The sequence below is a fragment of the Ictidomys tridecemlineatus genome, chromosome 13, assembly GCF_052094955.1.
Source record: "Ictidomys tridecemlineatus isolate mIctTri1 chromosome 13, mIctTri1.hap1, whole genome shotgun sequence".
Lineage (NCBI taxonomy): Eukaryota > Metazoa > Chordata > Mammalia > Rodentia > Sciuridae > Ictidomys > Ictidomys tridecemlineatus.
Genome location: NC_135489.1, coordinates 88,725,577 through 88,751,216, shown reverse-complemented (window position 1 = coordinate 88,751,216; position 25,640 = coordinate 88,725,577). Strand labels below are relative to the sequence as shown.

The 25,640-nt window shown below is 55.8% G+C and overlaps 1 protein-coding gene and 1 long non-coding RNA gene across 2 annotated transcripts in view; both read left to right on the top strand.

The window, feature by feature from the left end:
• Positions 1 to 16,704, top strand: part of Apcdd1 (APC down-regulated 1) — a 33,339-nt gene extending 16,635 nt beyond the window's left edge. Inside the window, exons 3-5 of the mRNA XM_078030441.1 lie at positions 688 to 1,219; positions 13,865 to 14,186; positions 15,655 to 16,704. Of these exons, the coding sequence (XP_077886567.1) occupies positions 688 to 1,219; positions 13,865 to 14,186; positions 15,655 to 16,103 (1,303 nt within the window). The 3' untranslated portion in view covers positions 16,104 to 16,704. The remainder of the gene's footprint in view (positions 1 to 687; positions 1,220 to 13,864; positions 14,187 to 15,654) is intronic.
• Positions 1,289 to 9,089, top strand: LOC144369964 (uncharacterized). The gene is made up of 2 exons (XR_013429831.1): positions 1,289 to 3,094; positions 3,251 to 9,089. It is a non-coding gene; the product is annotated as an uncharacterized LOC144369964 (long non-coding RNA).
• Positions 16,705 to 25,640: the final 8,936 nt, after the last annotated feature.

The window sequence follows — 25,640 nt, the reverse complement described above, 5'->3', positions numbered from 1 at the left end:
CCTTGTTCCTGGTGCTGTATTAGCTTCCTTTCCACTTAGTGGCCTCTTCCCCCACCCCCACCCCCCGCTAGAGGGAAATCCCTTTTGAATGGGTGGGAGGGAGGGTGAATTTGTCTGCAATCAGGGACTAGGTTCCCTTTCAAGACAGTGTACATCTTGCCTCTGCCTGCACTAGACACAGTCCCTTAAATGACATTCTGTGAAGTCACCCACTTTTGATCCAGAAAAGGGAATTCCTTTGCTAGGCCTGCTCCGCACTCTTCTTCCTTATCCAGGAGGAAATGTCTCTGTGAATAGGCCCACAGCCAGGACTGAGGAGCCTGGGCTCCCCCGGCCTGTTCCCCAGTGAATACAGACTGGTGCAGTGCTCAGAGCAGTCCCTGGGGCCCTGCTGCCTGGATTCATGCAGTAGCTGGCCACATGTCCTGGCCTGTACCTCCATTTCCCCAGCTGTAAAATGAGGTGATAATCATATGTAACCCCTGGCTGGTGTAAGGATTCAAAGAATTGGACCTGCAGGCTGGCCATGTAGATAACATGTTGTGTGTGCTGCTGCTGGCATGCATCTCTCCCCCTGCCCTGGGCTCCCCACCTCTCCTCCCCTGTCCCTGCCCTGGGCTCCCCACCTCTCCTCCCTTGTCCCTCCCCCTGCCCTGGGCTCACCACCTCTCCTCTTCTCTCCTCCAGCTGCGAGGTGCGGTCGGGGCCAGAGTTCCTCACGAGGTCCTACAGGTTCTACCACAACAACACCTTTCAGGCCTACCAGTTTTACTATGGCAGCAACCGGTGCACAAATCCCACCTATACCCTCATCATCCGCGGCAAGATCCGCCTGCGCCAGGCCTCCTGGATCATCCGCGGAGGCACGGAGGCCGACTACCAGCTGCACAACGTCCAGGTCATCTGCCACACGGACGCGGTGGCCGAGCAGCTCAGCCAGCTGGTGAACCGCACGTGTCCAGGCTTCCTGGCCACCGGGGGCCCCTGGGTGCAGGACGTGGCCTACGACTTGTGGCGGGAGGAGAACGGCTGTGAGTGCACCAGGGCTGTGAACTTCGCCATGCACGAGCTGCAGCTCATCCGCGTGGAGAAGCAGTACCTGCACCAGAACCTGGACCACCTGGTACAGGAGCTCTTCCTTGGGGACATCCACACAGATGCCACCCAGCGGGTGTTCTACCGGCCCTCCAGTTATCAGCCGCCCCTGCAGAATGCCAAGGTAACCCGGCTGGCCGCAGCCCTGCACCTCCTCCTACTAAGCCAAGCAGGTGGCCCTTGGTAAGGGCATTTCACAGGTGCAAAGGGACCTGTGACAGGGAGCGTTCTTCTCAGGGGAGGGACAGACCAAGATGGGACTGCAGGAGAAGAGAGGAGGGCTGGTGGGTGGGAGAGGACAGCCAGGCAGGAGACCTGGGGCTGCCACCCGCTGGCTTTCTGTGACCTGGGGCCTAGGTATGCCTGTTTGAAGTGGTTGGCGGCGTGGGTGACGGTCCTAGAAATTTTCTGGCACTAATGTCCGACAGCGCTCTTCTGTGACTCCCAGAGCAAAGCACAAAGGAGAGGACATCACAGCCACGCTTGGCACAGAGACCAGATGACAGCCGCCAGCCCAGCTCTGGTGGAGGGGGAGGGGCCACAGGAGGAAACAGTGAAAATGACATTTTAGGCGTCACAGAGACCTTCCTGTTACTGCTTTGGGTGTGCACAGTGGCCTTGGGGGTGGATGCTGTTAGGGCCCTCCTGGGCATAGCAGGCAGCCGAAGATGGGGATCAGGTCCCCATGATCTCCCACTTGTGAGTTTCGGTGCTAAGACTTGAGCCCAGACCTCTTTCCTGCAGACGGCCACCTCTTTCCACCTCACCATGTGAAGTGGGAAGTCACTGTGATCCCAAGGGAGGACCGAGCCGGGAGGGCAGGAAACAAGGACCACGGGTGGCTCTCTCTCTTCCCCAGTGACACCGCAGTAATTCTGTGGGATTCACAGGCTCAGAACGGTGGTCAGCATGCAGCTGTCTGTGTCCACGGCCCTAGGAGTGCATGTGCGTGGCAGCAGGAGCAGGTTGAGCAGTCTTGCTGCAGTTCCTGATGTGTCTCCCGGCGGTCCCCCAGGGCTTTGGTGGAGTACTCTAGAGCAGTAGCTGCCACCGCAGACCAGCTGACGTCTGGGATGGCTTATTCACCTGTGACAGTCGTCTTCCTTAGAGGTCTTGTGAGCTTGCGTGTGGCTGGCTGGGGCATCACAGAGGACCTCCTCTACCACATGATGCCCTCTAGTGCCCTTTTCTCTTTTAACCTGTTATCGTGAGTTTGTGTAATGAAAGCGGCCTTGCTTACAATTGTCGCCCCATGGCGGAGGTGCTTCCACTGGGTGCTTCTCAGGGTGTGGCCTGTGTGCAAGTCCCTGCCCTCCCGGGACTTGTGGTGCACCTGCAGGACTCACGGTGCCACCGGGCTTGTCCTGACACAAGAGCCAGTTCTGCTCCCTCTGACCTTAGGATTCCGGGGCACTGCAGAGGTGCCGTGAGAGGGCCCCTCATGCTCCGCTCCCTCATGGCAGGTGTGGGAGTTCCCGGGAGTGCTCAGGGAGGTCTCACAGGGAGGAGCCCAGAGCTCTGCCCCTGTGGCCTGCCATCTCCAGCAAGGGCCTGGCGAGGAGGACCAGGGTAGTGCCTGGGCACGGTGGCCCTGGGCCAGGCGTTGCTGGGCCACCTGGGAAACCATGCAGCTTGTGCTTCAGGCACATTCTGGGACTTTGCGGTTGAAGGTGTGATCTGGAGTCCCCCAGCCACACAGCGCCTCTCCTGGTGTCTCAGCAAGTGGCTGCAGCAGGGCAAGAGGACTCTCATGCCCTCAGCTGGGCTTCTCTGGGTACAGTGCAGCCAGCCCCTGAGAGCTCGGGCGGTAATAGGGACACTGTCAGGGATGAAAGTGGCCCCCAGGTCACCCAGGAGCCCCACCTTGGCCAGCAGCATGCCCCTCCCACTGGCTCCCCCAAGCCCTGTTGAAGACCTGCCAATGGGCAGAGCCCTCTTCGCGCCTGCTTCCTCTCCAGCGGAGTCTCTGGAGCAGCCAGACAGCCAGGACTCGGGAGAGGTGAGGCTGGGGCTGAGTAAGAGGCTGACTTGCCCTGGGGGAGGCGGGGGGTGCCCCATGCCTGACCTCAGGTGCTGCTTGCCCCCGCCCGGGTTCAGGTGGCCCTCCTCTGCAGCATGTCCCCTGTGGGCTCTTTGGTCCCTTGGCTCTCTGTAGAACTGAAGTGTGCAGGAGTGACCCACCGGCCCCGCTTGCCAGGCCTCGGCCCTTCACTTCCTGGAGGTACGGGTGAGTCCTTAGGGAGGTCCTGCAGGTCAGGTCCACATCCCTGATCCCAGAAGCTCCAGGGGAATCCTCCTGGCCACTCCCCGGGTCCAGCTTGGGAGGACCCTTCTCTGTGGCCAGTGTCCCTCACGAAGGGGAGCTAGCGTGCCACCACACTCTGGAGGGCCTCGGAACTGGCATGGCAGTTGTGATGCTGATCTTTATAGAATCTTTATCAACAAAAATGTTGAAGAATGTTCTGTTTTATTTTGTTTGTGATCCTGGGGCCTTGAGCTACGCCCCACAGCCCTAGAGCTGGTAGTTTGGGGTTTTTAAGCCATCGTCTGGATAAATGGCCAAGAAAGTGGACTTTGGCAATGAGAGCTGTCCCTGCCCCAGTCCTCAGCCTCAGTCGACTGGCACTGGTACTGTCTGACCTCTTACAACCCTGCTTTGTCTTTGCTACAAGGTGGTAGGAATATCAGATCCAGTGGGGTTACCCTGTGGGGTACTGTCTGGCCTCTGTCCCCCCGTGTCCATCCGTGGCTGCTGCCGGGGCGTGGATGGTGGTTGACAGGGACATCAAAGTGTCTGCCTGGCCCGACAGGAAAGCACTTCCTTCTGTCTTCTCCCTTCCCCTCTGCGGGGGCTGTTGTGGGGACATTTACCCGGATTCCTAAGAAATGGACTCCGAAGCCTCAGGCCTGATTCCCTGACTCCAGAAATATGAAGGGTGGAAAGAACTTGGGGAACTAGATGTTATCTAGGACGTACTAAGTGACCCAGTAGATAAAGAAAGCTGCAGACTAGCCCTGTGGATGCCACTTGATCAGACCAATGAGAGGAGAGGACAGGAGTCAGGCACAGGAACCGTGACCACCAAGAGGGGGCCAGGAGATGGGGACGGCTGGGCCCGCGTTATTTTCTCACCTTTGCGGTTTGTGCCGTGATCTCCTGTTACCCAAACACCATCACCGCGCAAAACTAAAATTACAGAAAACAAAAAGCACAGCTGGGACTCCGAGGAAGGCAGAGGTCACGCAAGCGCTGGCGGCCTGGCGGGGAAGAGGGCCTGGCCCTGGACTAGCACGGCTGCCCGGCCAGCATGGCCAAGGCCGGTCGGCGTGGCTCTGGGACCTGAAAGGGCCTTTCTTCTCCTGTTGACCCTTGCTGTGTACCTCTTGGCCCGCGGCGTGCTGCGGAGTCCTCAGGAAGTTCTCAGATCCTTCCCAGGAAAGCCACGAGGAAGAGCAGATGGACCTGGCCGTCGGGGTCTGTTTGAGCGCTGGGCCTGGCGAAGGCCCTGTGGGCACTGCTGCAGCAGGTTGTGGGGTTCTGTGGCGCCTGGCCCAGGATAGGAGGAGCCAGGGAGCGTCTCCAAAGACCCACAGCCTGCCAGGAGGGGCCGGAGCTTCCTCCTTGGAACTCTGTGCCTCCCCTAATGGCTGGTCCACAGAGACCTGGCTGAAAATTAGTTTAAATACTAAATTGAGTTCGAAACCACTAGTCTCAGCCCCTGTGGAAACACCAGGTAAAAATAGAAATGTCCAGCCGGCTTGTTTTTCTAAGCCTGATGCAGCTTTGCTGTGAGACTCTGAGTCTTTTGGCAAATAAATTATGTTTGCAGAGATTCAGGTGCAGAGGGTGCTCTCAGGAGGCAACTGGCCACTCTTCATTAAGAAAAACCACGGGGGCCTAAAATAACGCCACGGAAGACGCTGTGCTTGAATAGAGTCAGTGCCCGGCAGCCCCTGCCCCTGCAGAGCCTTCAAGCCCTGCAGTGGGTGGGCGGGTGCAGGTCCATTCCTGCAGCGATAGAATCCAACAGTAATTAACAGCAAATGATTGCCAGGATCTGCAGAAACGCCAGAGCCTCAGGATCAGACTTGTAAGCAAATGAAATTGGTCTTTCTCCAAACCCCTGCACTGGCCCAACGACGGGGTTGTAAATCAAGGGGGCTGTCTGAAAACCAGACGGCTTCCCCTATCCGTGTATCTTAAATATTCTCCCCCTGCAGACTTGCAGCCGCGGGGCTGGGCAGTGGGAGGAGAGCTCTCGGAGGCCGGGCCCCGCCCGAGAAGCTGCAGCACTACACTCCCTGAACCGTCCGCCTGGCTGTCCATCAGCATGGGTTTGCAAGGCCTTTCTCCTGTGGCAGAGCACAGTTGGCCCTGTGACCATCAGTCACCCCTGTGGGCATCAGTTCCAGGACACCACCCAGCACACACCAAACCCGCGGGTGCTCAAATCCCTTAGGTAAAGTGGAGTAGCGTTTGCATGGACCCTACGCAGTCCTCCGTATGCCCTTGATCGTCTCGAGATGACAGGTCCTGTGGTGTGACTGCTAGGTAAAAGTCCTTGTACTGTACGGTTTAGGAAATCATGACAAGAAAAAGGTCTCCATGTTCAGAAGAGGTAGATTTTTGGCAATATTTTGATCCACAGTTGATTGAATCCTCAGATGTAAAACCCACAGATCCAGAGGGATGATTGTGTATGATAAATACCAGTGAACCATGCGACTTCCTGATGTTGGGGACATCAGAGGGACTTTGGGCAGGGGCTCTCTTTGGGTGTGTGCCTGCTGTGCTCCTGGTGGGGGGTGTCCGTGGGGAAGGGGAGGGTCCAGGGTCTTGTAGAAGCTCCCTGGTGCCTTCTCTTCCTGCCTGTGGGGAAGGAAAGGGGTTGCCAAGGGGACAGGAGACTGAAGAGGGGCTAGGGGACCTGAAGGCCATGGGGTCGCACCTGAAGTAACCTTGGGGGCCAGTCCTCTTGCAGGTGAGTCGTGGAGGATGTGCTCCTGGAAGCAGTGCTCAGCTAGCAGCCTGCTGTGTGGGAGGAGAGGGCAGCCGGGTCAGCAGCCCTGACCACAGGGTTGCTCGGGGTTGCAGTGCCTGTGGCGGCTGCGGGGACTTCCAGCTGCGTGGTCATTGCAGATACAGATCATCGTATCCCTTGACTCCTCCGGAGTTTTTGGCAGGCAGACAGGCAGGCAGGGTGGCTCTATGTGAGGAGTTGGACGACCAGGAAAGATTTGTTGTCAGGGACAATGCCAGGGGTAAACATTTCATCCCTTAAAAGGCAAGAACATTGAGAGGACAGGGTGAAACCCCAAGCAGCAGGAAATCGGCCGTTTATAAAGCGTGTTAACTCCTGACTCCTCGGGTGTGAGCTGAGCCAGTGGGGACCGAGGGGGAGGAAGGGGCTAAGCCGGGGGTCCTTGGGATTCGCAGCTCCCTTAACTCTTAAAATTAATTGACTTTGATTATTTAAGTGAATTAAAATACCTAAGGGTAGAAGAAAGAATCAAGTGAAAATGAATACAGATTTTCTTGAGTGATCCATCTGAAAGTCAGGCTCCCGGTGACCAGCTTCTTCCTGTCCTTGTCTCCTCGCTGTCGAGTCCCGCGGGTCTGAGCAGCAAGGGGAGGCCAGATGGGCTTTTGTGGGATTGTCCACGTTTCCTAAAACAGGAAAGGCCTTGTGAGCCCACTTTCTAGATGGCAAGCTTCTCAGAAGACCCATTTCTAGAAGTATCGTGTTGCTCCTGGGGACCCCTGAAGTGTCCCTTCTGAATTCCAGCTTGCAGAGAGTGTTCAGGTGACTTTGGTTCCTCTCCACGTTCAGCAGGCGAGTCGATACACGGTGTCGAAAGTGCTTCTCTGCTGCTATAACAAAATACCTGAGACGGGTGCTTTGTAAGCACAGTGGTTTAGCTAGCTCCTGGTTCTGGAGATCGGGAAGTCCAAAAGCGAGGTGCTGGCACCTGGTGTGGCTCTGTTGCTCAGTCCTAATGTGGCAGGGGCATCACCCGGCCAGACAGAGCACGTGTGCCCGCTGAGGCTCTCTTCATCCTAAGGCCCTGCCTCATGACTCACCTGACCCTACTGACCGCCCAAAGACCCACCTTGACATAGCATGAACATGATTTTGAGGGGACGCATCCAGACTCCGGCCCAAAGGCGACAATCTGACTTCACCCTCCTCTCCTTGTCCTCCTGGCCCAGGCCCCTTCCTAGATGCCTCTAAGAGGCTGTGGGTTGCTTTGCAGGGTCCCCATGACTCTCTCTGAGTTCCCTAGAGCATAGGCCTGCCTCCTAGGGGGTGACCTGCTCCCTGCGTCAGTGCCAGCCCCCTGCAGGAGGTGCCGAGCAGTGCCCAGGCTGGAGGGTTGGCAACCACACAGAGTCCCATCTCCCGGCTCTGGAGGCTGAGCAGGGTGGCAGCGTGGCTGGGTGCTGGTGGGCCTCTACAGGGTGCAGGTGCCTTCTGCAGCCCCTCATTCTGAAGGCACCAGCTCTACGGGTGTGGCTCCACCTTGTGCCCTAGTCACCTCCCGAGGCGGCCCCATTCCACCCATCCTCACTCTGGAGGCCTTTCCTCCTCCTGGGGACCAGGGTTTTAATTTTGAGGGCACTAATGTTTATGGCCCGTGGACAGCCAACCCAGCAGCCTGCACTGAAAGTCACAGTCACAGGGACACGACCCTCTTGGCCCAGCTCTTACCTCCCTCTCCTTCTGAAAGCAGAACCGTCCTGATCCCTTCCGGTGCATGAGGTAGCCCAGGTCCAGGGGTCCTAGAACTCCAGATCTGGAAAATGCCCTCCATGGGGGTCAGCTCCTATGGGAATGAGTGCCGCCCCACAGCTCTCTCTCCACCAGTCAGGCAGGGAGCCCTCCCTGTGTCCAGGTCTGTGTGGCCATCGTTCTGCCCACATCCCAGGAGATATGAGAGAGAACTCCAGTACAGTGGAGAAGACCCTAGAAGGAGGCATGCAAAGGGTCACCAACAGCAGAAAGGCCACCCAACATGACAAACTGCAGCTGCAGGCAGAGCCCTAGATACGGGCCTTCAGCCCCTGCGGCTTCTTTCTGAGAAACAAGAAGGTGTTTTTACCCATGGAGCAAAACCCTGGGAGAGGAAGTTCCCATCACCTGTCCCCCCTTCCCCTGGAACACAGCTTTTAGTCCAGAGATGCTGCTTCTCCAGTTGTGTGCAGCCTGCTTCTGTGGTCCATCTGCTCACCACAGGATCCTCTCGAGCCAGTTCCTCCATTCTGGGGAGATGACGGAGACGAGTGGACCCAGGAGCAGAGGTTGTTGATGGAGAATAGGTGTTGGCAGGAAACTGGAGAGAGCCAGGAGAATCCCCACCCGTCCTCGCCCTGGAGGCCTTTCCAGGGCTGGAGCCTTGGGAGGGACTTCTGTTCTTTGAAGGACCACAGCCTGAGAGGCAGCACAGGGCAGGAGGTGGGACTCAGCCACTTCCAAGACCCAATGGGCATCCCGAGGCTTTTGGCTTATCTGATCCCTTCTTTTCCCTGTGCCTTGTTGCCTTGGCTGGAAGATGTCCCCTGGTCTCTGTGGGAGCCTGGGACTCTTAAAGACAGCATGCATTGGAGCCCCCTGGATCCAGGGTCCTCACTGCAAAGTGCATTCATGTGACCAGGGAGTAGGCAGGATCAGGCCAGCAGAAGAGGCAGACTCCACCCTGCCTGACAACAGCCCTCACCTAGAGGGTGGAAGGTATGGGTTTTGGTTTTAGAATAAGCTTGATTTCTCCTTTTAGAGATTTCTTACGTAGGGATCTTTTTCCTTTTCTCTCCCCGCTTCAAATGAAACTCCCCCGCCTTTTCTGCAATACTGGGCATCAAACCCAGGACCTGAGCATGCTAGGCCAGTGCCCTACCACTGAGCTTCACCCACAGCCACTGCATCAAAGCTTTTTATAGCAGGCGAAAGAATAGCAACTAGGAAGCCCATTCTGACCCTCTGCTTTTAATCTTCAAATACTCTGCGTAGAGAAGCTCTGCCTTTAAATGGCCCTGTCTAGCATCCAGGGGAATGGGATCCTGTAGATGCCAGCTCAGTGAACCTGGGAAAAGACACTTCCCACTGAGAATGGTGTCACAGCATGGATCAAAACCAGAGAGTCATTTCATGAAGCAGATGACATTTCACAGGCAGAGCCGTTCGATCGACACTCTGCAGGCTGTTCTGTTTCCACCTGCCAATCACCAGAGGCTGCTGTTTAAGGAAGGCACGGTACGAAGACACAGGTGTCCGCCTCACGTCTGCTTTCCGGGGATTGTCCTGCAGGTCTCTTTAATTTTTATTTAAGCCAGCGATCAGCCGTACCTGGGCCCTGGCTGACAGCACCCACCAACAGGCCCAAGGAGCCCATCGTCTCTGACATCTTTGGCCCCCCATGGTACCCAAAGGGTCATTCAGAAACTAGCTGTCAGCCAAACCCTCCCCAAGACCAAGAAGCTTAAAAATAAGCCGTGGACTTGACCTTCTTCAAAGAGGATGCACAAGTGGCCAAGAGGCCCACAAGAAGCTGCTCTGCTTCTCGGGGCACCAGGGAAGCAGAATTAGAACCAGCCCGGGGCACAAGTCGCCCCTCAGGGTGGCTCTTAGCACACAACGAGAGTTTCCTCAAAAACACAGCCCTGTGACCGGAGGCCAACTGTGCTGCTTCTGGGGGCAAACGCAAGAAGGTCGAAGGCCAGAAGGCCAGCACTCAGTGCTCAGGGGCCCGGCCTTCTGGCCGCATCTGCAGCCAATGGCTGGAGCTGAGTGGCTGCTGGTCAGCAGACAAAGGGACAACAAGACTTGTCCCCCCTCCCTCCCCTCTCTCCCTCTCCCCCCTCCTCCTCTCTCTCTCCCCTCCCTCCCTTCTCCCTCTCCCCACCTCTCCCCCCTCCTTTTCTCTCTCTCCCCTCCCTCCCTTCTCCCTCTCCCCACCTCTCCCCCCTCCTTTTCTCTCTCTCCCCTCCCTCCCTTCTCCCTCTCCCCACCTCTCCCCCCTCCTTTTCTCTCTCTCCCCTCCCTCCCTTCTCCCTCTCCCCACCTCTCTCCCCTCCTTTTCTCTCTCTCCCCTTCCTCTCCTCTTTCTCTCCCTCCCAGCCTTCCTCCCCCTCTCCCCCTTTCTCTCCTTGTCTCCCTCTCCCCCCCCTCTCCCTCTCTCCTTCTCTCTCCCTAACCCTCCCTCCCTTTCCCCACCTCTCCCTCTCTCTCTCCCCTCTCCCTCTCCCCTCTCTCTAACCTTCCCTCTCTCTTCCCTCCCTTTCCCCCTTCTCTCCCTCCCCCTCCCCTCTCTCTCTCTCCCCTTTCTCTCCCTCTCCCCTCTCTCTTCCCACCTCTCCCTCCCGCTTCTCCCCTTCTCCCTCCCTCTCTCCCTCCCTCACCCCCACTCTATACCTCAGTGGAACATTATTCAGCCTTAAAAAGGAAGGAAATTGTGACACAGGCAATAACCTGGATGAACTTGGAGGATATTGTGCTAATGAAACAAGCCAGTCCCCACCCCCCCACCCCCCCAAAAAAATCTGTGTGTCTGTGTGATCGCATTCATAAGAGATACCCAGAGTAGTCAGATTCAGAGAGATGAGTGGGTAGGGCTGTGGGCTGGGCACAGGCAGTGTTCAGTGGACCAGAGCTTCAACTGGGGAAGGTGCAGAGCTCTAGAGAGGGAGGTGGCCAGGGCTGCCCATCAGTGTGAGCACACTCAGTGCCACTGATTAGGCATTTTTTTACTACAGTGAAACAAAAGGAGCAAAAGGAATTTAGGGAGACCAGCACATACCAGCCAGGTCCTAGTCCCTGTGCACTACCCTGAACTCCCAGACCCAACTGGTGGAAGCCAGGGCTGGTGGCTTTTCTCTGCCACCAACAGAAGCACCATCCATGACCAGCATCCTCTTGAGATGACCGCTGGCCAGCCAGGTTCTCATCTGGAGCTCAGGACCCCTGCCTGTTGCTCTTAAAGCAGAGATCTTCTGAAGCACCAAGTACAGCACTCAGGCGTGGTGCTGTTCTGGACAGCCTGGGTCACAGCTGTGTCCACCACCCCTCTCCTGGACCTTCTCCTGACAGAACCAGAGGCCTTAACCTCACCACTAGCAGCATTGTTTGCAGAGCTAAGATCCCTTCTTCCCTGTCCAGGCGGCCTTCTGAGTCTTCCCTCAGTTGACACTGGTATTTGACGGGAAAACCAAATCTTTCCATGGATTGAGATGCTCATCTTCCAGAATGGCCAGAAACGAAGTAGGCACAGTTGATGTTTTAAACTTCTGAATCACAGATGGAAGACCTAGTTGTGGGGAGTGGCTGGGGTGGTCGGGTGAAGGACAAAGCCGAGGCAGCCCCTGAGGACTGCAGGGACAGAGGCTAGCACGCATTCCTGCTGGCTGTGAGCTCAGAAGGGAGGGCCTGTGGCCCTTGTGGGGGACTTAAACTCAGGGGCCCCGCCCTTCTTGCTCCCACCGAACGTGGCTCCTCTTTCCAGAATGTGGCAGCCCCCACGGGTGATACCTGGCCAGATGCTGGTCCCTGTACACCCTAAATGTCTCTGTGAACAGAACCAGGAGAGGATCCCCCCTGTCCTGTGAGATCTTAGTGAGCTGAGTACAAGTTCTGGGCTGGGTTTCTCTGGCCAGTGAGGGCCTGGGAGCCAGGACAACAGGCAGTTGGTGAGGACTTTGCAGGCCACCGAGATGTCCCTGCCCTGATGGAAGTGCAGGACCCCCGCTGGGCAAGACAGGCATTTCGTTAACCTTCCGTTCTGGACTTTAAATGTCAGAACCTGTCTTTGAAGGTGAACATTTCAGAACTTGCAGCCAATAGTAATTGACTAGGGGAATGCGTAAGGGCAGAGCTCCTCCCTGGCGCTGCTCTCTTAACTCAGTGTCTTTATTCACCTTACGGGCATCTGAAAGTGGCCCAGAATGGGGAGCAGGCCGCTTACCTGGGCTTCACCCCCAAGCAGGTGTCCTGTGTGAGAACCACCTTGGCCTGAAAGTCCTTCTTTCTGGCAGTTATGCAAGTGACCATAATGCACGAAGGAGGAGGTTTAACAAGTGAGAGGCTCTCCCGTGGCCATAGCCATGAAGCCATGGCTGGCCCCTGGCCTGAACGGCCCTGGTGGGCCATACCTGGGGTCTCCCTGTGTCTCACCGTGGCCTGCTGAGGGCAGCTCCCTGCTGAGCTCGGGCTGCACAGCAGTGTGAGTTCTCCCTTGTGTCCTCAGAACCCTCGAGGAGGCCACAGCAACAAAGCACCCAGGCCCAGGGTGCAGCAAGGACTTTGCCTGTGAATATGGTCATCATGGGCCACAGTGCATTAGCAAGGAACACTCCCAACCTGCAGCTCAGCTCACCTGAGGAATGCGGAGTCCCCACTCCTGAGCCCAGAGAGCTGCTGGGTGGGAATGTAGAGGGGACAGCTGGGAACCCCTACCTTGCCCACCCTCTCCAGAACAGCAGCGTCCCCAGTCGTGAGCCACCTTGCTGACTGGGTCTCTGACTCAGGGAGTCAAACGCTGGGCTCAAGCGGACACCTGCTTGGGCTGGAAGATGGGGCTGGGGAGCCAAGGTGCCCGGGAACGGGAGCGGCCTGGTCCCCTGCCCACGGCAGCCCTGATCAGAGGGCAGCATGACTCCAGAGGTCAGTGTTCTGTGAGCCCCGTGGCCCTGGGACTACCCTGTGGGTGCCGCTCCATGTCCAGGGAAGTCAGGCCCTGGCTCGGAGGTGCCCTGGGACTTGGGCCATACCCGCTCTCCTGATGTCCACGCCCTCTTGACGGTTTGAAGGGTGTAGGGATTCCTTACATCCATGATGTGATGTGCAGCCCTGTCCACTCCCAGCCCGGGCTCCCTTCATCTTGCTGACTGGAAACCGCCCAGCAGACCCCACACCTACCCGTCCTCCCCAGGCCTGATGGCCACCATCCACTCCTGCCTCTGAGTTTCACGGCTCCAGGCTCGTCCTTTCCCTTGGCTCGTGTCCTCAAGTCCATCCGTGTGCTAGCAGGTGTCAGCGATATTCAGTGTGAACAGAGGCCCGATTGGTTTCTGTCCGTTTGTGGACGGGGCATTGGTGCACACCTTTTGTTCCTGTGAATGATGCTGTGAACACAGGTATACCAGTTTGCGTCCAGGGTGCCTCGAGCATCCGAGTCCTTGTCCAGGGCCCCTCAGCATCTGAGTCTGCGTTCAAGGCCCCGCAGGCATCTGAATCCTCATCCAGGGCCTCTCAGCCTCCGATTCTGTGTCCAGGGCTCCTCGGGCGTTTGAGTCTGCATCCCAGGAGCCTCGAGGGTACCAGTCCGCATCCAGGGCCCTTCAACATCCGAGTCTGCGTCCAGGGTCCCTTGGGTGTACTAGTCCGCGTCCAGGGCGCTGTTCTCACTTAGTAGCTGTTGGCCAATCTGAGTGGCCGCCTCACTGTTCTGAAGGACTCTGTGCTGTTTCCACCGACAGGACGCAAGGGTTCCAGTTGCCGCGCACCCGCCAGCACTTATGGGTTGTGGATTGGTGATTGTGGCCATCCTTTGTGGTCTGGAAACCTGCTAGGAGCCTAAAGAGAGCCCCTGTCACAGCTGGGCCATTAGGCAGGTCTGCCCACTGGGCGTTGGTACACACCCTCGTCCAGCACACCCGCACCTCTCCTCGGGCACCGCAGCCCGGCTCCAGGTGCCCCTGGGGAGTTCGCGTGATAAGTGACGGGGGGACCCAGCGTGGGGGCTCAGTGGTCTCTGAGACCCGTTGGTTTCTTGCCCACAGAACCATGACCACGCCTGCATCGCCTGTCGGATCATCTACCGGTCGGACGAGCACCACCCTCCCATCCTGCCCCCCAAGGCCGAGCTGACCATCGGACTGCACGGGGAGTGGGTGAGCCAGCGCTGCGAGGTGCGCCCCGAGGTCCTCTTCCTCACCCGCCACTTCATCTTCCACGACAACAACCACACCTGGGAGGGACACTACTACCACTACTCGGACCCCGTGTGCAAGCACCCCACCTTCACCATCTACGCCCGGGGCCGCTACAGCCGCGGCGTGCTCTCCTCCAGGGTCCTGGGCGGCACCGAGTTCGTGTTCAAAGGTAGGCGGCTGCCCGCGCTGTCACCAGGCTTCAGTGGGGCCTCTTGTGCCGGGGATGCTGGGGACAAATCAGAAGGCCACCTTCAAACACCCCGAGCCCCTCCTGCTCGCAGCAGGGCCGGCTGCGGGGTCTGGTCCTGCGGGCTCCAGGGTGGCAGAGGTGCCACCAGGTTGGCAGTTGTGGGTGTGGCCCAAGAGGCTGTCACTGCCAGTGAGACTCAATCTGCGTTTTCTTTTTGCCACCACCTTATGGCCATCCTGAGCTGTCCCCCTGAGAGCCTTGTGCTTGCTTCTATGCTGAGTGGGCAACAAGGAGTGACTGTTAGTGACCCTCGGCTGCTCCAAGTTGTCACCTCCCAGCTAAGCTGGCCCTGCGTGTGAAAGATCATCCTGGGGAAGGTGGGGGGGATGAGCACTGGGGAGTTCAGGCCGGGTACTGTCACCCAACAAGGAGGTCTCAGGATTTAAGTTTGAACCCCTTTGAATATCCAGTGTCAGCTCTGCCTTGTAGTTAAGAGGCACGGCCACCTGGGAGGGCCTCCCTGTGGGTTCTAGAGCTGTTGGCTAACATGCTCTGCCCACCCGGGCCCTGCTAGAGAGAAAGGTTCGCTCCCCCAGCACAGGAGGCGGTGGGCCGGCTGAGAGAAAGCACCCCTCCCCACAGTCCCCTCAGCCCCTGGGTCCCCAACAGGAGCTAGTCCCCTGGGGTAGCCGGCAGAGCCTCGCCACTGGCCAGGGTTTCTGAGCCTGGCCTTCCTGCTCACTCACTTTAGATGCCCGACTTAGGGGCCTGCTGTTAGTTCATGAGATGCTGCGGCTAATACAGACATCTGACGCTTTTAGACATCACAACACTTTTTCATCAAAACAAAATTCCAGCTTTTATTGAATATTCTTGCCTCCCAAACAGACAGCTCAGAAGTCTCCCACACAGGCTGATGCTAAACCCAGAAGCCTGCTCCGCCGCAGACTGGGCTTTGCATTTGCGCCTGAGGGTGGTCTGTTTCCTGGCCACCCCTGCCGGGTGCAGTCACCCTTCAGGATCCACAGGGAGTTGGCTCCAGGACCCCCAAGATTCCCAGATCCGAAGTTGCTCAAGCCCCCCATGTACGGCTGTGTAGCAGCTGTGTGACCTGCAGTCCCCGCATCCTTAATCAGGAGCCTCCCTAGGAGGCTGGTCTTGCCTAAGACAGTGTCAGTGCTGGTCCTTTGGGGAATAGGGAAGAGTCTGCTTTCAGTCAGACCCGGCTCCCCCGCCCCGTCTTGGGACGTGGAAGCCTGGGTGGCCTGGGTGGTTGTCTTCCTGTGACTCCCACTCAGATGACATGGGGACTCTTCCCCCCTGAGAGTGCTTGAGGGAGCTGAGGCTTGGTTGGGATGGAGCGTCCCCAGCATTTGCTGGGTGAGCGCCTACTCCCCCCGCCATGTATTGTCCTTTGGAGTTACACACTCTCCTCTCTCCTCCACAGTGAATCACATGAAGGTCACCCCCATGGATGCCGCCACAGCCTCGCTCCTCAACGTCTTCAACGGGAACGAGTGTGGGGCCGAGGGGTCCTGGCAGGTGGGCATCCAGCAGGACGTGACGCACACCAACGGCTGCGTGGCCCTGGGCATCAAGCTACCTCACACGGAGTACGAGATCTTCAAGATGGAGCAGGATGCCCGGGGGCGCTACCTGCTCTTCAACGGCCAGAGGCCCAGCGACGGGTCCAGTCCTGACAGGCCGGAGAAGAGGGCCACCTCCTACCAGATGCCCCTGGTGCAGTGTGCCTCCTCCTCGCCCCGAGCAGAGGACTCGCCCGAGGACAGTCGCGGCCACCCTTACGGCCGGGCACCGGGAGCTGCAGCCTGGCCGCTGCTGCTTGCCACTCTCGCCACCCTTTGGACTCTTCTGCAGTGGAACGTCCTCAGATAGAAGTTTTTAGAAGGTTTTATTTTTCTAAGCCAGGATTTCTTATCATTTACAGATTTTCTTTTCAAAAAAGGAAAGACATTGATTCTTCTGATGCACTTGAAAGCCTGAGGCCGTGCCCTCTGCCCTCCCTCCCTCCAGCCCTGTGTGGTGACCAGCTGGCTTGAAGTCTCTGCTTTGAACTCCAGCCAGCCAGCTCCCGATTGCCCTCGGGCTCTGCAGACGGCCTGGCTTCAGGCTGGCACGTTGGGAGAGCAGTGGGCAGAGAGAGAGGTCCTCTGGCCCTTGCCCTCCTCCGTGTGGTTGTGTCTCTGAGTTGAGCTTAGAAGAAGCAGCTGTCCAGTTCCCACTCCTGCCCTTTACCACGGCTGCCCCCAGCCTCCTTGAGACAGTTTTTCTCTCTGCATTTTCTGGGCTGGAGAGCTGGTCTGGGACCGCCCTGGAGACCCCGGGTGTTAACGAAGAGGGTGTGGATGTGTACACAGGAGAGCTGCGAGGTTTAGCGAGACGGCTTATACAGCGTTTGTGCAAAAAAGGAGAGTCCACGTGTGTGGGAATGTTGAGTGGGAAAATGTCTGTGATTAAAATTTCTAAGTAATTTAAACCATTTGTACATCAGCATTTTCACTCTGAGAGAGGAGACTTGTCCCATGCTGGTGCCGGTGGCAAGCCGCTTCTTCGTCACCCTCGCCGTGGACGGGGCGGTCGGGATGTGACAGAAGCAGACCTGTGGCTGGACAGACAGGAACAGTGGGTGCAGGGTGCGGGTGCTGTGTTAATTGCCACATGAGCCACAGAGACAGTACCTATTTGTTGCACAGTTTCCTCCTCGTGGGGGACCCCAATCCCGGGCCCATTGCTGGGTGGAGCAGAGGGAGCCCCACTCTGGCATCTCTGCCATCTTTAAAGACAAACTCAGAGAGGCCAAGCTCGGCGCTGCAGCGGCTGGCTCTTCAGAGGGTGCAGCAGGAGTTGCCCGTGCCAGGTGCTGGGTGCCCCTGGGTGTGCAGCCAGGAGCGCGTGCATCCTCCGATCACCGGACAGCCAGCGTGGCTCGTGTTCCTTCCTGCCTTTGCCTGGGCTCTGTCCTGACTGTGAGTTTCAGGGCCACTCATTCTGAGTCTGCTTCCCTCACAGTCGTCAGGAGAGTGGGTGTTCAAGGCTGCCCAGCCCTTGGAGTTATTGCAAATGGTGCTACCTAAACACCAAGTGCTCTTGCACTTAGAGACCAGCACGGGCAGGTGTGAGTGACAGGAAGCTCCGTGGAACTAGGAGCAGATGCCGAGACCCCGGTCCCGGCTTTGGGAGTCGCCCTCATATTTAGAGTGGACTTTGTAAGACGCCGCGGTGTCTGGTGTGTTGTGAGGTACAGAGATGGTATACGGCACCAGAGTGCTTTATATTTAGATTATATTTTAGTTCGTGGTGCATACCCGAGGGGATACATCAAAATGAAAATACTAACTTAATGTCTGCCAAGTTTAATAAATAATGAAGCCAAAACTACTCCCCAAAATGCATTTTATCTGTGGACCTTTTTAATTAATACCGATGCTGTCATTCAGGAATAATAAAACTTCATGGGAGACTGTGCACCCAGCACTTACCCAGTGACAGACGCGTAGCCACTCGGCCCACCGCCGTCACCTACCTTAGCTGTCTGTCCTTAAAAGCCTGCCCCCATACCTACATACCCCCAGGTGCATGAGTGTGTGACAGTCCCAGGTGACGTGGAGTCCCAGGGTCACATCACATGCTGAGGCAGTGTAGGTCAGTGGAGAAGGACCAACATGACTTACCACAAATGCTGACCCCCAGGCTGACACCTGCCACCACACCCCCTCATAAGTTGGGTCTCGCGTGGGTCACGTCACACCAGCACCCGTGGGCATCTCTCACACTAAGCTCCTCCGCACACCCCACAGTGAGCTTCCCAGAACCTTGAAGACATGGGTCCTCTAGACGAGGGCCAGCAACACTGCCTGGAAACCAAGACAGGACCTGAGGAAAGGGATGCCTGCTCCTGGAACATTCTATCTACTCCACACTCTCAGGAGCTGGAGAGTCTCTTGTACTCAGTGGCTGGGAGTTCTCTGTGAGGTTTGGAGAGAGGATAAGAAAGGGAGGCTCTAGCAGACCTGCTGCAACTGGGTGTCTTGACTCGTTGCTGCAGTAGAACACCTGAGTCCGGATATTTTATAAAGAATAGAGGTTTGCTTTGACTCACAGTTCTGGACACCAGGAAGTCCAAGGTCAGGTGGCTTCTCTGGCAAGGGCCCCTACACATGGTGGAAAGCGGAAGGGCCACCTGCTGTGTGTGGGAGAGGCAAGACACGAGGCGGAGCTGGCCCTGTGACAGCCACTCCCATGCTGTCTAGCCCAGGCCCTCCTCCCAAGAGGACAGCATCAATGTGTTCCTGAGGGCTCCCCATGGCCCAGACCCCTCCCAACCCAGCCGATGAGGACTGGGGTCAGACAGCTGTTCTTCGGCAACAGTAAGGTTTGGAGGGAGTCAAGACTTCACCCTCTCCAATCCTCAGTGACCCTGGGCTCCCAGGACGGGCTCCAAGTCCCGGGACCCAGCACAGGCCCCCTACACTGGTGTCCCAGAGCAGCCACTCACATCCTGCCCAGCCTCTGTGACTTCACGTGGCTATCGCAGCAGTCCCCTCGGCGCTCTTGTCCTGTGGCCATGGAGGTGACATGGCATCACCCTACACTAAGGACCCCACTAGACCAGGGACAGTCCAGCATGTCCAGGATAGGGCCTCACACCCCTGATGGAGGGGCTTGAGAGGAAGACCGTGGTTTCCAGTGAGGAGAAGCCCAGCTGGTAATCAGAGGGCCACGCTCTGCTCCACGCCTCTGCAGTACACCCCGAAAACCAGCGGAGCTTCACACCTTGCCGTGTCTGGTTCTGAGACGGCCACCCAACCCCATAAGAGGCCAGGGGCGTGGCAATGGGGTACAGAACCCCACAGTGCCCCTAGTTAGTAAGCAGGACCTCGTCCCCAGAGGAACACGCACCAGAGCCTGGGTGGGTGATGAGTAGGGGCGGTGGGGACAGAGGGGGGACAGAGGGAGCCCAGAGGCCTGCCACCCACACAGGTGTCGCCGGCCCCTTGAGACAGCTGAGCTGCCCTGCACCCAAACCTCCTCACACGGAGGCACCTGCAGAAGAGCAAATGAGGGCATTTGGAGGGTGTTTCCCCTGGTTCCCAGACAGGGGTGCGAGCCTGCTTTTCTTCTGCAAGGGAATCACGTGTGTCACAGAGCCAACTCCTCAAGTCCCTGGGATGACCTGGTATTCCTGGTTTACAGGGCAGACAGTCACCAAGGCAAACTTGGGCCCCTGTTTGGTCACAGTCCCCTTTATCCTTCCCCTGGTGTCTCAATTGGCAGATGCAACACTATCTCGATTTAAAAGACAAAAACAGGAAAGTTATGAGGGCAGTATGGCCTCTGGCTTCCATATTGGCTGAGATGTGAACACAGTGACACACTTGTGCTGTTCCACCCTGCCCAGGAGACCTCACTGAGACCAAGTGGCAGGCCTAACCTTCACCCAGAGCACGGTTATGTCTAAGGCCATCGGCTGGGCGGTGGCTCCGCTGAATCTCACCACAGCGTGACCAGCCCACTCTGTGGCCAGAGCCCCTGAACACCCACTGTGTGGGTGTCCCTGAGCACAGAGAGCCGCAGGGGGCCCCAGGCCTCCAGGCTGTGCTGACCCCCCAGGAGCTCAGTCTTCATCTCCCCGTGCTGGAGGGCAGTGAGCGCTCTGTCCATTGCTAATGAATAAGGAATTATGTGATCCTTGTTATGTCCCAGTGAGTCACTTCCTCTCAAGTGACATTAATAGCAGGGGAGTCCCTCGGGGTGGAAAGCATGCTCTCTGAGGATTCTGGGCCTCTGAGCCCAAGTCTTGTTTCCATAGCTCAGACAGATGCCAGGACACCAAGTCTGGACCCTTCAGAGGACCAAGATGATCACAACCAGGTGTCTCCAAAGACATCTCCCGTCACCCTGTCCTCCTGTCTCCTGAGCACCATGCTCAGGCTCCCCCAGAGGAGCAGTCGGGTCATGCTGGTACCCTGGCATCCACGGGTGGCCACTGAGAAATGAAACAGAGCCGTGTGAAGTCTCAGGCCCAGCATCACAGATATGAAAGAAAACAGTTAAATACTCCCAGGGGCTTGATTGACAGCTCCTGAGAAGAGCACTTCTGAGAGTCCCTGAAGGGAGCCTGCTGTCCCCAGGGCTCCTACTGTGAGTGGGAAAGGCATTGCTGTGGGTGGGGTAAGGCAGGGCAGCAAACCGCAGCCAGGTGGCTCCCTCCACGTAAGTCCAGGGAGGAAGGCTCTGGACACCACGGCCGGCCACTTCAGCCAGCCTTGGAGCTGGCCGGAGCTGGCTGGAAGGGCCGACTGCAAAGAGAGCTCCCTGGACCAAAGAGACTTTGATGAGTGCCTCTTCCTTTCTTTGCCCCAGAATTTGAACCCGGCTTTCTCTGCAACAGCAGGAACAACCGCTTCCTGAAAGCCCATCACTTGTGTGACTTTGTAAGCCGTTCCTGGTGCAGGTTGCTTCATTAGTCTTCACAGCTGCCTGGCGTGGAGTTTGAGATTGTGAATTCCTACTGAAATACCTGGCTACAGTCTGCACCGTGCTTGCTCTGTCGAACCTCTTCATTTTATCTTAAAGGCTTCGCTACTGAGCCCTGCTGACCATGGAGACCCAGGGAAGCGCACAAACTTGGGTCTGGTCCCTGACTGGGGGAGGGAGAAGGGAGGAACTGGCCTTTAACTCTCAGGGTGGGACTCACCAGACCTCGCTCCCTCGATCCAGACTGAGGTAAGCCAAGGGCACCTGCTCTCCTCCAGAAGCCCCCCAGCAGAACCATGGAAGCCCTCTTTGCAACAGTGGACAATTTCAACCCCCAGATTCCCAGGGGGCTTGAGTGACCCTCAGTGTCACGGCCTTCCCAAGAGTGATCTTTCTCAGCCCCAGGTCTCCCGGGCAGTGAGTGCAGGCACCTTGGGGATAGTGTCCTGCACAAAGGCTTCCATTTTAAGAGCAAAGGTTTGGAGACCTAAGGTCCAACAGGGGAGCCTCCATGTGGTCAAGGACCCTCCTTGGAAGCCTGAGGCACGGAGGGGTCCTCTACCGGAGAGTGTTGACTGGGGTGTCTACACCCTCAGGCCACCAGTGTCCTTTAGAGGTTTGTCGAGCCTCTGCTTGTAGCTCAGGGCTTATCGCCCCGTGGGATCAAACCTGGCTTGCCCAGTCCCCCTCCCTCACTCCCTCACTAGGGCTCTCCATCACCTCCCCCGGTGGCTGGACCCATGTCGGATGTTCAGCCATCACTCCACTGTGAGGTGACCTGTGAGCCGGGCCACAGTCTGATCCCGTCAGGTACACAGGCTTCTCCACAACTGGAGGATGAGGCGCTCAGGGGTGAGGCCGAGCTCTGTTTTGCTCTGTCCTTTGATAACGGCCGTCCCCATAGGGGTGGGGTAACGGCTCGTTGTGGCTCTGCCTTGCATCCCCCTGGTGTTAGACGCAGAGCCTCTTTTTGTATTCTTGCTGACCATTCGCACGTCTTCTTGGGAAAACTGTCTATTCAAACACTACCCATTTTGTTAATTGAGTGATTTGCTTTCCTGATTTTGAGTTCCTTATGTATTTTTAATATTAATCTTTTATCAGATACGTGGTTGGTAACCATTTTTTCCCCTTAGGTGGGTTTCCTCTTCGCAGTAGGAATAAATTTAACTAAGCATGTGAATGACTTATACACTAAAAACTCTGCCCAAGGCAGTCCACAGATCTAATACAATCCGTATCAAAGTCCAAATGAAACGCTTCACAGAAATAGGAAAAATAAACCTGAAATTAATATTAAATTAAATGAAGGACCCCGAATACTCAAACAATCCCTGCAAAGAAGATCAAGGCTTGCGGCATCGCTCTGCTTGATCTTGAGAAATATTCCAAAGCTACAATGGTCAGAACAAGGTGGTCCTGGCGTCCAGACAGACACAGAGACCCATGGGACAGACAGCCCAGAAGTAGACCTGGGCATGAGTGGTGAATCGACCTGCTGCAAGCACCCAGAACCACCCTGGGCAAGGAGAGTCCCATCCACAGAGAGTGCTGGGGAAACTGGACATGCACAGGCCACAGGGTAAAGCGAGACCCACCTCAGACTCCCACCCAAGGGCACGCAGACAGGCCAAGGACTCAAATATACGACCTGCAGCCAAGATTCACAAGAGCAACCCGACGCTCCCTGGCCGGTCAGGAGGATGACGCCATGGATGGGACAGCAGAAGCACAGGTGACAACCACAGAAACAGACAGGACAGCAGCAGATTGAGCAGCCGCAGGGCACAGGATGCACAGTCCAGGGAGCAAAGTCCAACACGGGCGGGCGGGGGGGGGGGGGGGAGGGGGGACGGCAGTAGGGTTACGCAAGGAAGCCCCTCAAGAGCCACAAACCAAATAACTCTGTTTCACAAAATGGAAGGCTTGACAGGCGTTCCCTGCGTGACGCCCACCACCTCCGCCTGACAGCTGGCTGTCAGCTTTACCATGGAAACGGCTCATGACGTCACCCGTGGGATTTGTAACCATTTCAAAGGTAGACTTCGTGAAAGATTCGGTCACAGATAAGAAATGGCTCTGATTTCCAAATACGATCCCCCCAGGGCCTAGAGCACAGGTCCCTGGTGGGCCAAGTGTCCGCACAGAACCTCCCTCGAGGCCCTCCAGCCCACCGCCAAATTCAGAGCAGCTTGCCGCTCTGCTTCCTTGTGAGCGCGAAACCAAAAGGCAGGAAACACCCAGGGGCACCAATAACACTTCAGAATCTCCTGCCAACTTGAGGCCGGGTGGACGGGACTGCAGAGCCGGTTCCTTAATACTTTGAAAAATTCCATTGAAATGAGAGATAACAAACTTGAAAGGCAAGAACTTTTTGCATCAATAAATAAAACATCAAAGCGATGACTGAGCCCGAGATCCAAAGAAGCCATGTACATTTTTTTCAGCATAATACAGCAGCGACTATGAAGTCCAGGGCACAGCCCTAGCTTAAAAGCACAGCGAGAGTCTGCCTTTCCGGAGTGGCCCTCCTTTGGGACACTGGGACCCCAAGGCACTGAGCTGTGCCCAGTTTCTCACTTGCACTTTGTCTCTGGTCCTTTTTCCAGACCATAGAGAGCTGATAAGTTGGCTTTTCAGCTTCAGTGCACTTGAAAAAGGCCAGGGTCTTAGAGAAAATGGTAGTGATAAAAGCAATGAGAAACTAAATCGGAAGTCTGGAAGCCCTAGACAATGCGTCAATTTAAGAGCAGAGCATGACGCCTGTCATCAGCCGACCTCCTCGTGGTGTCTGAGAGCCCGAGCGGCACAGACCCTGCCCTGGTGCTGCCTTCTCCTCCTGCTCCTTCCTCGCAGCAGGCTGGGCAGAGTTGCCATCTCCTCCACCTTGCCCCAGATGCCCCGTCTGGCTGCTCTTGCACCTGGAGAAAGAGCGTGAGCTTGGAGCCAGACAGAGTGGTGAGGACTCCTGCCTGCCCACTGCCTGCCTGGCCGCTTTGTGCAAGCCCTCAGCTCAGTGACCTCGCTCAGAGAATGAGAATCAGAATCAAGGGGGACAGGAGCCTTCCCAATAGGCTGGTTCCACCGGCTCCCTAGATTAATGGGCTCCCCTATTTCCCTGAGGAAATGCACTAGCGAAAGCTCCTGGAAGCTCTGATGAGGGGGTTCCCCTGGATGCAGACGCTGGCCCTGCAGTGTTGTGGCACCTGGGAGGGTGTTAGCAAAAAGAGACCTGGGTGTTCACACTAACAGAAAACAAGACAAAGAGGAATAGTACATACTCATAAAGCTCCATCTACACTGAAGATGTTACCACCTTTAACATGTGCTCATGGGAAAACAGAGCTTCAAGATGCACAGCAGGGCACAGTGGTGTGGCTTGTAATCCCAGCTGCCCGGGAGGTGAGGCAGGAGGATCCCGAGTTCAAAGCCAGCCTCAGCAACTTGGTGAGGCCCTAAGCAGCTCAGTGAGACCCTGTCTCTAAATAAAACACAAAAAGGGCTGGGGATGTGGTTCAGTGGTTGAGTGCCCCTGAGTTCAATCCCCGGTACCAAATATATTTATTTATTTATTTATTTATTTATTGCATTTTATATGTATATACATATATATATATATATATTTGCATAATATATATAAACATAATGCAAATTTTGAGAGAACTAAAGCTAAAGGGAGAAATAGGCAGTTCTACAACAGTAAGCAAATATTTCAATACCCCAGCCCTTTTTGTGTTAAGACATTCGTGCTGAGTTGCCCAGGCTGGTCTTGAACATGTGACCCTCCTGCCTCAGCCTACCGTGATTACAGATGTGCACCTCACACCTAGCTTGAATGTGTCCTTGAAGGCAGAGAAGTTTCTAACTTGGAGGAAGTTAGGTTTTCTGGTTTTTCTTTGGTTGCTGGTACTTTTGTTAATGTGAATGAGGAACCATTTGCAGACCCAAGTTCATGAAGATTCACCCCGTAATCCTGTCTAGCATTTTTCTAGGTTTCACTCTTGTGTTTATGTCTTTGATGTATTTTAAGTTGATATTTAATGTGGTGTGAGGTTGAAGTCCAACATCCTCCTTTGACACCCAGGCCATGGTTATCTCAATGCTATTTGTTGAAGACACTGCTCTCTTCCCACTGAATGGTCTTGACTTGATGATAACACATGATCTGTTTCTGCAGTCTTGATTATATTCCATGATCTACACAAATATAATCTCACCTGCACCTTTTTCTATGGCGTATCCTTAGTACCACATTGTTGTGGTTCCTCTAGGCTTCTAGTTAAGTTTTGGAACTGGTAATAGAGTGTTGTCCAACTTTGTCTTCTTACAGTACTATTGTGGCTATCTGGGCTCCCTGCAATTCCATGTGAGATCCATGATTGGCTTTTCCATTTCTGCAAAAAGAAAAAAGGCTATTGGGATATTTGATAGATAATACATTGAATCTGTAAATTGACTTTGGGATTATTGTCATCTTAACAACATTAAATCTTTTAGTCTGAATACAAGATGCCTTTTGTTTATTTTCACCTTCTTTGATTTCTTTAACAATATGTTACCGCTTTTGTGTACCAGTCTTGCACCTTCTTGATGAAGGTTATTCTAAGGCACTTGGTTCTTTTAAAGGCTATTGTAAGTGCCACTTTTTCTTAATTCCCTTACAGCTTATCCACTGCTGGGTTTGCTGATCTGTATGTCTCTGGTCCTGCATCTTGCTGGGTTCATACATTAACTAACAATTTTTATAGGATTCGTTAGTATCTTCTATGTTTGAGATCTTGCCACTTGTGAACACACACAGGTTTCATTTCTTCCCACATAATTTGAATGCCTCATCTTTATTTTTCTCCCTTAATTGCCCTGGACAAAACACCCAGTAAGGTGTCCGACTCCTTGAAATCCAGGAACAAGAAACCTTCATCTAGATGTTAGAGA